The sequence below is a fragment of the Peromyscus californicus genome, unplaced genomic scaffold (genome assembly GCF_007827085.1).
Source record: "Peromyscus californicus insignis strain IS unplaced genomic scaffold, ASM782708v3 Scaffold_13__1_contigs__length_99412109, whole genome shotgun sequence".
Taxonomy (NCBI): domain Eukaryota; kingdom Metazoa; phylum Chordata; class Mammalia; order Rodentia; family Cricetidae; genus Peromyscus; species Peromyscus californicus.
In genome coordinates this window covers 24,950,973-24,963,616 of record NW_026294424.1, presented here as the reverse complement: position 1 = coordinate 24,963,616, position 12,644 = coordinate 24,950,973, and the positions used below count along the sequence as shown (strand labels likewise).

At 39.2% G+C, this 12,644-nt stretch overlaps 1 protein-coding gene across 9 annotated transcripts in view; it reads right to left on the bottom strand.

The window, feature by feature from the left end:
* The window catches only part of Ehbp1 (EH domain binding protein 1), a 288,954-nt gene that overhangs the window by 55,237 nt on the left and 221,073 nt on the right, over positions 1-12,644 (bottom strand). For 7 of the 9 annotated variants that reach the window (XM_052734717.1, XM_052734710.1, XM_052734712.1 and 4 more), the window contains one exon: positions 2,688-2,835. In XM_052734717.1, coding sequence (XP_052590677.1) covers positions 2,688-2,835 — 148 coding nt within the window. The remainder of the gene's footprint in view (positions 1-2,687; positions 2,836-12,644) is intronic. The other 2 variants (XM_052734711.1, XM_052734718.1) reach the window with 1 other exon arrangement.

The following is a 12,644-nucleotide window of genomic DNA, read 5'->3' as shown; positions in this document are numbered from 1 at the left end:
CTCTGCCTTTCCTAAAGGTCTCTCTACAACTCACAGCCTTGATCATTATAGCTTAGACATGAGATCAGTGCAGGGTGCTGAGGTTGGGGAAGACGGTCTCATGCCTGCTTCTTTATGGATACAGACCAAGACTCATCTGATGACAGAGAATAGGCCTGCTCTACATGCTTAGGTCAGCCTTAGCTTTCTGTTTTTTCATCTGCACTGGCATGTTTTTTGTGGTCATACTCACAAACTGCCAAGTTATAGGCTCATGGTGTCCATCCATGAACTGTTAAAGAAAGTGTTTATACAGTCAACAGAAGAGAATAGAACCATAAAAAACAAGAATGGAAATGGGATCAGTATGTTAAGTGAAAGAAGCCAGACAGGCACTGGCAAGTACAATTTCTCACCCACGGCATTTTCATACAGGATGGAGACTAGCAGATGGACCCAGCAGGGGTGACCGGATAAGGATCAGGTGTAAGGGAAAGTTCCGCTGTGCCACTGAACAGCATCAGCTTTAGCTCCTACTCTTTCATTTATTTTGTTCACTGTATTTACTTTGACTGTTAAATGATGTCAAATCCAGGTCTTTGCTTCCCCCAATGTAGGAAGAGCTCCAGTGTAGCTAGAGTTTTCCAGTCCTGCCTGGCCCACGGTCAGGACAAATCTCTCTCACCCACCAGTCCATGAGCCGCTCAGACCCAACCGAGTAAATACACAGAGACTTATATTTCTTATAAACTGTATGTTCATGGCAGGCTTCTTGCTAACTGTTCTTATATCTTAAATCAACCCATTTCTATTAATCCATAAGTTGCCACGTGGCTTGTGGCTTACCGGTATCTTAACATCTGCTTCTCATCTTGGTGGCAGCTGGCAGCGTCTCCTGACTCAGCCTTCCTGTTCCCAGGATTCTCTTCTCTCCTTGTCCCGCCTATACTTCCTGCCTGGCTACTGGCCAATCAGTATTTTATTTATTAACCAATCAGAGCAACACACTTAACATACAGAACATCCCACAGCACTCCAGTCATGGGCTGCAATACTGAAAAGGTTTCTTGGTCTAGTCTAGTCTTGATATACACTTGCAACTGGGGTTGTGTATTTTTTTTTAAATATCTCATCTGAGGAGAGGGTCTACAGCCTTCGACAAATTATTTTACTTATTTTAGTATGTGTGTGCCAGTAACAATGACTGAACCTAGGGCCTGATTCGTGGTAGGCAAATAAATACTCTACCACTAAACTACATCTGAAGGTCTCAACTTGGGTTGTATCACAGAAAGCACCAACTGTGTAGACAGCCATTAACTACATTAACTACAACTTTATTCCTGGCCTCCTTGACATTGTCATCTTACAACAGTAAACTTTTACTCTAAGGAATCAATTAAAATCAAAGCAATAACTTTTCGTTTCCTTTGAAGAAACTTCCTATTGAACTGGAGAGACCTTTCTTTGTTTCATCTCGCTAAGGTCTTATTCAAGTCCTGATTTGCCTAATCTTCAAGGTAATCTAAGATGAACTAAGGACAAGTACCTGAAATGTTTTATTAGATAAATAGGTTATGACTCTGAAATAAAAAGTTCATAGGCCTCTTGAATATACTCCCAGAAAAAGTGCAGTTTCAAATTAAGGATGACCAAACTGAATACTGAGAGGAAAATTAAAGTTATTTTTATTTATATGGTCCTTGTCTCAACATTAATCTTAGAGTAATCTGCAAATACTGAAGATGACCTTCTCAGAGTAAGAACAACAGAAATGACCTAAAGGACACGGATACAGAGCACTGTAACAATTCTTACACATTGGGCTCTAAGAGTCTCATGTGGCCTAGGCCTGATGCTCTTAGCTTTACCTCCCAATGCTGGGGTTACAAGTCTACACCAGCACACCTGGCTGTGTGCAGGGAGGGGGGTGACTGTACCACAGCCCACATGTCGAGGTCATAGGACAAAGTACAGGAACGGAGTCTTTCTTTACGCTACCTACCTATGCTGCAAGGATTAAACAGGGCGGTAGGCATGGTGGTGGAAAGTGCTTTCACGAGCTGAGCCATCTCCCAGCACAGAAATAGCAATTAATGACCTTATTCAAAAGGAAATTCCCGGAGCTGGTGGCCATGCCTAGTGTCCAAATGCACACTTAGCATGCACAAGACCCTGGTTCAATCTCCAGTATAAGCCAAGCAAAGTTTCCCATGGAAAAGCAAGTCCCACATTCTAGACATGAAGGATGTGACTGCATTTCACCTACTCCTCTAACAGTGAGGCATCAAGGGGTATCATAAACCAAATTCTGTACGATGTTTCTGCTAAAAAGTGTCATCTCCTCTTCCTCCTCTCTCTTCCCCTCTCCTTTTTCTTCTCCTTTTTTGATTTTGAGACAGGGTCTTGGCTAGCCCCAAGCTTGAAATCACCCCTGCCTCCACATCCTAAGTGCCAGGATGACTGGCTTGTGCCCCCATGTCCAAGCTAAAGAATGATGCTTACATTAAAAATTAAGGCAAAAAGCTGACTTGGAAATAATAACAGTTCTCTTCCGATTTAGTATACTTCCTTTAGCTTAAAAAAAAGTATCAATAGGCTAGAAAGTTTACGGTTTTGATGTAACATTTTGAAGTAAAAAGTCCTAAAAGGTCCAGTGAGGATTTCTGGGTTCTCTGCAGAATATGCTACAAGACTCTTTAGCTCACCTCCAGATGCCTTTGACCTTTCTTTCAACTTTTCTGCAGCCATTTCACCATAGCTGGGAAGTTCTGACATCTTCACTCCGCATCGAGCCTCTGCTATTAGCTGACGAGCTCTCTCTCTCAGCTGCCGACGTCTCTCTTCATCTTGCTGCTAAGATATATTGAACAGTTGCCAGCTCAGTAATTGACAGAAATGCAATTTCATTTTCAATCTGATCATCGTGATAGGAGCTGGGTACAGCATGGTGCTTGGCCCACATTATAAACAGGATGCTCTGCATCAGCTGGATGTCACACCATTTTTAAAGACACCTCAGCACCATCTCCTTACAACATTTACAAATCATTGTATTAAAATGTCCACCATAAATTTAAATTAAAGAATGTTTGGCAATACATGCTATTAAAGAAAAGGCAGAAATTAGTAATAAAAGAACAGACTTAGAGAAGAAAGTCACAATAATCAGAAGAATTTTAATTAATAGTTTATTTTTCAGGAATAATACTTAACTTGCTATTTTCTAATAAAGGTACTGAGTACTATCTAAAAGACACATTGATACTATAAAATACAGCTGCACGATATTGGTAAATATAAGAATGGCATTTTTTCCATAGAGCAAGAGTGAAGACAGTAGATCGGTTAACAGGTCCAACTTAAAAACTGCCAACGACAACATAATGGTGATAGGAAATTCTTTTTCACTACATCTCCTCCTAGATACACAATAAGAAAAAAAAAAAAAACGAAAAAGTCTAATAAAGCTTTTGAATTTAAAATTACTCAGACCTACAACAAACCCACTACTGTAGGCTCCCATTGCCTGGATTTTCCCACCATGATGAACTATACTGGAACAGTGAACTGAAATAAATTCTTTCTCCTTTGAGTTGCTTCTGTCAGAGCATTTTATGTAGCAACAGAAAAAAAAAACCAAAAACATAAGACACACATGTAACTATTTTTAAAGTAATGCTTCACTATAACTTTGAAACAGTATATTTGGCCGGGGGTAGACAAAAGGCATCATAGCTTTTGCATCACACCTGCAGAATGAGTGGAATCTGGAACTGACAGATTAATGTCGTCTGGTTATGGCGATTGTTGTACGTGAGAATAGGAGGTGAGAACCACACCGTCATAAAGACAAGAAAGCATATGGAACAGGAGGTGAGAACCACACCGTCATAAAGACAAGAAAGCATATGGAACAGGAGGTGAGAACCACACCGTCATAAAGACAAGAAAGCATGTGGAACAGGAGATGAGAACCACACAGTCATAAAGACAAGAAAGCATGTGGAACAGGAGATGAGAACCACACCGCCATAAAGACAAGAAAGCATGTGGAATAGGAGATGAGAACCACACCGCCATAAAGACAAGAAAGCATGTGGAACAGGAGGTGAGAACCACACAGTCATAAAGACAAGAAAGCATGTGGAACAGGAGATGAGAACCACACAGGCATAAAGACAAGAAAGCATGTGGAATAGGAGATGAGAACCACACCGCCATAAAGACAAGAAAGCATGTGGAACAGGAGGTGAGAACCACACAGTCATAAAGACAAGAAAGCATGTGGAACAGGAGATGAGAACCACACAGTCATAAAGACAAGAAAGCATGTGGAACAGGAGATGAGAACCACACAGGCATAAAGACAAGAAAGCATGTGGAACAGGAGATGAGAACCACACAGGCATAAAGACAAGAAAGCATATGGAACAGGAGGTGAGAACCACACAGTCATAAAGACAAGAAAGCATGTGGAACAGGAGATGAGAACCACACAGGCATAAAGACAAGAAAGCATGTGGAACAGGAGATGAGAACCACACAGGCATAAAGACAAGAAAGCATATGGAACAGGAGGTGAGAACCACACAGTCATAAAGACAAGAAAGCATGTGGAACAGGAGATGAGAACCACACAGGCATAAAGACAAGAAAGCATGTGGAACAGGAGATGAGAACCACACAGTCATAAAGACAAGAAAGCATATGGAACAGGAGGTGAGAACCACACAGTCATAAAGACAAGAAAGCATGTGGAACAGGAGATGAGAACCACACAGGCATAAAGACAAGAAAGCATGTGGAACAGGAGATGAGAACCACACAGTCATAAAGACAAGAAAGCATATGGAACAGGAGGTGAGAACCACACAGTCATAAAGACAAGAAAGTATGTGGAACAGGAGATGAGAACCACACAGTCATAAAGACAAGAAAGTATGTGGAACAGGAGATGAGAACCACACAGTCATAAAGACAAGAAAGCATGTGGAACAGGAGGTGAGAACCACACAGTCATAAAGACAAGAAAGCATGTGGAACAGGAGATGAGAACCACACAGGCATAAAGACAAGAAAGCATGTGGAACAGGAGATGAGAACCACACAGGCATAAAGACAAGAAAGCATATGGAACAGGAGGTGAGAACCACACAGTCATAAAGACAAGAAAGCATGTGGAACAGGAGATGAGAACCACACAGTCATAAAGACAAGAAAGCATGTGGAACAGGAGATGAGAACCACACAGTCATAAAGACAAGAAAGCATGTGGAACAGGAGGTGAGAACCACACAGTCATAAAGACAAGAAAGCATGTGGAACAGGAGGTGAGAACCACACAGTCATAAAGACAAGAAAGCATGTGGAACAGGAGGTGAGAACCACACAGTCATAAAGACAAGAAAGTATGTGGAACAGGAGATGAGAACCACACAGTCATAAAGACAAGAAAGCATGTGGAGCAGGAGGTGAGAACCACACAGTCATAAAGACAAGAAAGCATGTGGAAGGAAAATATACTAAAGCAGTAGAGACCACTAAAGGCGGTTTGGTGGGTTGGTTTTTTTATGTTGTTTGGTTTCATATGCTTTTTTTTAAGTTTAGGGAAATGAAAGATTAAGCTAGCAGTAGTGCATAAATAATACAGATTAACACAGAAGAACCAGAAAGACACGAATTAGGAGGCTTATGAACAGCCCAATGAAGTCACAGTAACATTCAGGAAGAGGAAGTACTAAGAGGAACAGAAAAGAGAAATGCAAGAAACATACTTGAGACAGGATTGATTTCTGTGCCAATTTTTGGTTAGAGATGTGGATTCAGAAGGTATTACAACTATGGACTTATAATAAAAATAGAAAACTAAAAGAAACCATAAGGAGCCAATGTTTGGGGTAAGACAGAGTGGGTTTGAAGAAGTAAAGGGACATCCAAGCAAAGGTTTTAACAGAGTCTGAGGCGACGTAAAGCCAGGGCTACAGTGTTGATGGATGGATACATGGAAGCCTGAGAAGTAAGGAGGCTGCCGACTAAAACTGGAGAATGTCTGTATTTATGTAAGGGGGGTGCAGAGGAAGAAGAGAACAAGACTACCAATCGATCATGAACATCAAAGTAGAAGAGGCTTTCAAGAAAAAACCACAGCTGGGCGTGGTTTAAACCCAGCACTCGAGAGGCAGAGGCAGGAGGATTTCTGTGAGTTCAAGGCCAGCCTGGTCTACATAGAGTTCCAGGACAGCCAGGGCTATATGGAGAGACCCTGTCTCAAAAACAAACAAACAAAAACAACCTATTACAGTGAACGTTGGAAGTTAGTCAGAAAATTTAGAAGGGGCAGTCAGGCTTGGTGGACAAGGCAGACACCAGATAGGTGGAACTCAAATCTGCATATTTCTTTAAAAATATTTTTTTTGAGGTAGCTAAAAGTCAAGAGATTTTTGGCATCATCAAATTAGTAAGAGTAGATTAGTAGGTGTGTCAGGTAGGCCTAGGGACACACTCTGAAATTCTAGGTAGGCAAACTGACACACTTCCAACTATCAAAAAGAACATAGAGCACAATGAACTGAATCAGTGAAGTCACACATGAATGAATGAAAACTGTACTTCATTATGATGTAGAACTTAGAGTATCATAACTCACAAAATCTGTGAGCACAATAAGAAGACACACGGAGAGACCATATGTAAATAAAAATTAGAAACCTTTAATCCAGAGGTTGGTCTTATTGTCATTAACACTGGGTCAACCACACACCATGCATGTTTTGATATGATTGTGTACACATTACTTATAATACTCTATCCCAAGTATTAAAGTGAACCCACCAAGCTTCTATAACTTCCATTTTATCCATAAACACAGGGGACAGAGAAACAGAACAAACAACACAGCAAGAAAGCAGTCCCCAAACCAACCTCCACAAACACAGAATTACACATTATCTCGGACACACCAAGGGAGAGACTGTTCATGATTCAGAGAAATGTAAGTTTGATCCTACTGTTCACAGAGAAAAGGCAGGACTGACAAGGAACGTGGGAACCTTTTCACAAGTTTGAGCTCAAGTGTGCGCGCACACACATACACACACAGGGAGAGAGAGTTGTTGAGAATACACAAAATTGTAATGGTGGAGACTTCTGGGCTCCGTATGTGTGATGCAGCTACTTGAGGATGCTTACAGCTATAGTTGAAGCACTTGGAGGCAGAGAAAGGAGGATTCTGAGTCTGAGGTGAGCCTGGGTTACATAGCAAGACTCTGATTCAAAAGTGGTCTTTTTATTTTAATTTTCTATAATGCAAACAAACTACTCTTGTAATACGCATTATTTTAACGTAAGAACTGTAGAAGAGAAGGAGGGAGATGAGATGGTAACTTCTTGGGGTACGACAGTGAACAAGCAAAAGAGGTCTAACATTCAAGAGAAATTTTCTTAGCATTTGGAAACAAGCTCATTTGTAAGCAGAAGAATCTACAACATGCAGCGGAAGCACGAAGACATAAAAATAATATACAAAAACCTTTCACTCGCTATCAGTCTTTCTGGACTCTGAATATACACTATGAATAAAGGAAGATAAGGCTTGATGATATTTTAGTGATAATTACTGATATTTCCTGAGCTTTCATGTGCTAAGTGAAAGCTATATTTTCTATTCATTATTCCATCTAATTCTTACACCCCGCCCTTTTTAACTAATGATAACAGGCTTCAAGTCCCATTGCCACACAAATAAAACATCCAGTAGTCCAACCCATGTCTGTTTGACTCCATGGCCCTGGCTCTTAACTATTAAATTATTTGATCCCCAAAATGTCAAGTTAAAAACAGATGTGGTAGCACACATCTATAATCCCAGACTTTGGGAGATGGAGGCAAGAGAATCAGGAATTAAAGGGCAGCCTTAGTTAACATAAATTCTAGGCTAGCCTGGGCTATAGGATAACCGGTCTAAAAAACAAACCAACCAACACCCAGAATCAAGAGGCAGGTGAGATGGCTCAGTGGGTAAAGACACTTGAGCTGGATCCTTGGAATCCACAAGGTGGGAAGAAGGCTCCTTTCTGACCAGTGCTCTCTGACCCCACATGTGGCATGTGCATGAACTAACTCCCAATCCCAAACCAATAAACAAATACTATATTTAAAAAAAAAAAGGAAAACCAAAATAACCCCCAAAAGATCAAGTATAATGACCAGCTAAGAAAGCTGAGCCTTCACTAGCCCTGTATCCTTCAAACTTGAAGAGAGTGGGAACATTAATAAAAACCATGATTTAATATGCTGCAGGCAATAAGATTTAAGCCAATTTCATTACATGAATAATAACTTCTTACAGCGCTAGGGTATGATGATTCAGTCTAAGATGAAGTAGTCTTTGGTCATTTTAACTGAGTTAAATGATTCTACCTTTCCAAGAACAAAATGGGAACCTACTTTTTTCTCACAAGCTAACACTCCCAAATGTTGCTGAGAGCTCACTAAGAGTATGACTTAAAGTAGGCAATCATTAATAAAAAGAACTCTAAACACTAATCAGGACACTTTATCAATTTCCATGTAAATTGTTTGTTTGTACTTATTTACCCATCATTGTTCTCTACACAATAGAAAAATGCAAATGAACAAATCAGAATGCAGCCCTAATGGGACTTTCTGTTTATAACCATTAGCCCAGAGGTGTGCTGTAATTCAATTCTCAAGTAGCAAGATTTAGCCTCATTAACAGACTGCAAGGGCAGGTTACAACTCATAAAACCCTACAGTAAACAAAGTTTATAGACACAGCGCAAAATCTTGAGCCTGATTGACAGAATTCTAGTTCCCTATCAGATTGCCTTAATTTACTTTTCTACTAATGTCCTTATACCACAGAGACAATTTTGCTTGGGCCCACAGCTCTCTAGTGGGATGGCATATCTGTATTGTTTGTTTTCTCACCCTAAAGAACCAACTGAGAAAATAAAAGATAATTGTTAAAAGTCATGGGAATGGAGCTCAGTGGTAGAGCATTTGTCTGTCTGTGAAAAGCTCTAGGTTCAATCCCTAGCACCATGGCTCCCCATCCCCACAAAAAGTCATGAAGGAAAAACTTGCAATTATATCAATTGATTGCATAAACAATATTAGTTTAATTGGTAGTCCTAAATTTTCAGTTTCTTCATGATGAGAGATTCATTCTAAGTAAAACTATTTCATTTACATGTAGGTTCCACTAAAAGTCAGATCATGGGAGTCGGAGCTACAGCTCAGTTATTGAATGTTTACTTCACATGCATGAGATCTTGCATTCAATTCCCAGAAACACACAGTTTGTTTAGCAATATTTAAATAATAGATGGCAATAAAATCTGTGAATTTTTATCATATTTACTAAAAGTGGCTATACTGTTCATGTCCAAAGACAACATGACCAGAGCATAGGGCCAATAACCACTTTATTAATTTAGTAGAGCATTTTAGTGCAAACTATTCAAGCATGTTGGTAATATTCGTGATGATGTTTTGCCTATATTTAAGCACAGAAATGTGTTTTTGCTATCTTTTTTGACTAGTCTACACATGAAATAAGACAAGGACTGACCAGCTGTCCTGAATAAACCATCAGTTCACTTGTGAAAAGGCCTCTTCTCTGAGGTGCAAGGGCACACCAAGTTAGAGGGCCGCCATCATTAAAGGGAAGCTGGACACATGGCAAGTCTACCTTCCATTGACTTCTCACTACATAAACCTAAGTAAGCTGAATTAGTTAGGTACTGTTTCTAAGACATTTGCCTTTTTCTACAGAGTCAGAATGACTTAAGAGGTCTATCTTGCCTTTCTACAATGAATGTACTACAGGTAAAGTCTGATGGGAGCGTATTTTGGGAGGCCTCCCTTCCCATGAGTATCATTACGATGACCTTTTGAGGAAATGCTAGCGTGTTTTCATACACTGTGTGTTTTGCCTCTGCTCTTCACAGTGCTGTGTGATAGCTACCGACATCTTGACTGATAGAAACAATCTCACTTAAATACACTGCTTAACATTATACACATTACAACTGCCATAGTAAGAAATAAATTTAGGCCGGGCGGTGGTGGCGCACGCCTTTAATCCCAGCACTCGGGAGGCAGAGCCAGGCGGATCTCTGTGAGTTCGAGGCCAGCCTGGTCTCCAAAGGGAGTACCAGGAAAGGCGCAAAGCTACACAGAGAAACCCTGTCTCGAAAAACCAAAAAAAAAAAAAAAAAAAAAAAAAAAAGAAATAAATTTAGTGTCATCTTGAAATTTCAAAGCAATGATCTATAAAATGGATTACATAATCCATACTTCTAGCATTTTTCAGAGACCCCATTATTATTGTGATATTAGAAGTTTTCGTTCTTTCCAATCAGTTCAAGTGCTCTTTGTGGTACTCAGGAAGACAGGGGAGGCAAACTAATTTGTTTATAGTCATTTAAAACCTGGGTCCCAATCTTGAATTAGAAACCCCCAGGAGAGAGGTGAGGCCAACGAGCCTGCACTTCAATACATCAGACAGAAAATATCACACAGAAGCTGGGTCAGAGCTAATAACTTTGGACACTAACTAAAAAATACCCAGTCTTTCACTGCATGTCTTGAGGCTTCAGTTTGCCGTTTTCCTTATCGTGCTGAAATGGTCTATGATCTGCTACAGAGAGAGGCACTAGTAAAACTTGACGAGTTATGGACAAACTCTTCTAGAATAAGTAATGTAATTCCTTGTTTCCTTTCCATAAAAATGTATTGGTATGCAATTTTTATATTTCACAGTTCACCGACATCTAGGCAAGCTTTCTTCCACTGCTTCAATGGCGCTACTTTTAATTTTACCCTCCTTAGCTGTAGTAATTAAAGTGATCAGCAGTGGCACCCCAGCAGCTCTGACAGGGCGACAACCCCCTAGCAGACTCTGCTCTTAAAGGGAAGGAGAAAAAGACTAGTTTCATTTCACAGAGAACAAGAAAACCAAGCCTCCCCAACCCTCAACTTTATTCAATTGTTCTTTCAGCCGCCTTCGGATCTTAAGAATCAAATAGAAATGGCTGCTATGGGGGGTCCTTTTTATTCTGGCCGCAAATGTCACAGAGTGACATTACTTTAGGCCAAAAATGTGCCATGGATTTGCAAAGGTGAATTAGAACATGAGAAACTGTCAGTGTAGTTTCTGAGGTCATTACCCACCAAGGGTGTCTTTACAACAGGAAATAGTTCCATTCAGTCACTTGAAAAAAGTCCTTCTGCTTAAGAAACGTGCATCTATTATATTTTCACGAAAAAAAGCTTTAAAAAAGATATCAGACAATATTTGTATCCTTACCCCGTAAAAACTTTTACAACTGAACAATTCCCCCTACCCCACTGACAAAACCCAAAGTCTGAATTTCTTTCTTGTGTTGGCTCTAGTTTTTTTTTTTTTTTTTTTTTTTTTTTTTTTTTTTTTTTTACTACAGTTTTAGTAACTGGACTTTAATTAAACTAAATAAGTTTTTGACAGAAAAAATTTTATTCAGTGCTTCTCAAAATGGTCCTTAGAATTCCCCAATTTTATAAGAAACTAAGAAAAAGAACTTGATTGTCATCTTTTCATCAACAGACAGGAAGCTAAGCTCTCTTATTAGTACCAAGTACAGACAAAAAAAAAAAAAAAAAAAAATCCATGCTTGTCCAGAGGCAAGGATTACCAAAGCTCACCTATTCACCTTCTACAGAAAACAGAATAAAAAAATTACCAGGACTTTAGAGGTCTGGGTAGACCACTAGATATTTTACTGGCAACCTGGTCAGCTCTTGACTGAATAAATAGGATTTAGGGTGAAACATTAAAACTGTTTAGCAGATCTTTTCAGTTCATTTCAAACTTTTCTTATGCTGGTTTATAATATAAGCAGACATGCTTTAAATGATCACACCTGCTCATTCTCTGGGGATGGTCTGATCTCTGCTTCTCTAACAAAAGAAGAAAGAAAAAAAATCTGCCTTTCTTGTTGCAAAACAGAGGGGAAGTCAGACTCGTTCTCAGGTTTGCTCCATCTGGTCAGATTAAATCTTTGATCAACCTCAGGGATTACATTTATTTCTGTAGTAACCATTAAATTTTGGATTTGTTTCAAACACATAGGCAAAATAGTAAAAGAACATAAATTTAAGTTTGAGATTTAGTTTTTTAATAGGAATAGGAACTATAAAAGGCCTAATTCAGGAAAAAACAGACATGTATTTCAAGAATGTAGATTTCATTAATAGTCAACTCATGAAATTGAAAATATCACACTCTAGTTTTTTCATGATCCTCCTTTCAAGATATACAGTATTATTTTTAGCTGTAGCACCTGTTTTGCTGAGCATTATAACACGGCATACACAAATGGAGAATTCTACACATAAAAGAGCATGATTAGATTAACAGTACTAAGAGGGCCTTTCCTTTAACTATCTCTGGAAGCAAGCTGGGACAGAATGTTTTATATTCTCAATCAGTAATTATTTTGTTTCACTTATTTAACTAATATTTAAGAATTCCTAGTAGCTACTATCTTTCTCTAAAAAATAATTATTTTAGGATTATAAAAGCAATTATGTTGTGTTTTTGAAAACTTCAAACTGCATTAGCAGAACTAATGGAAATAGTTTGGGCCTCCAAAAAGAGA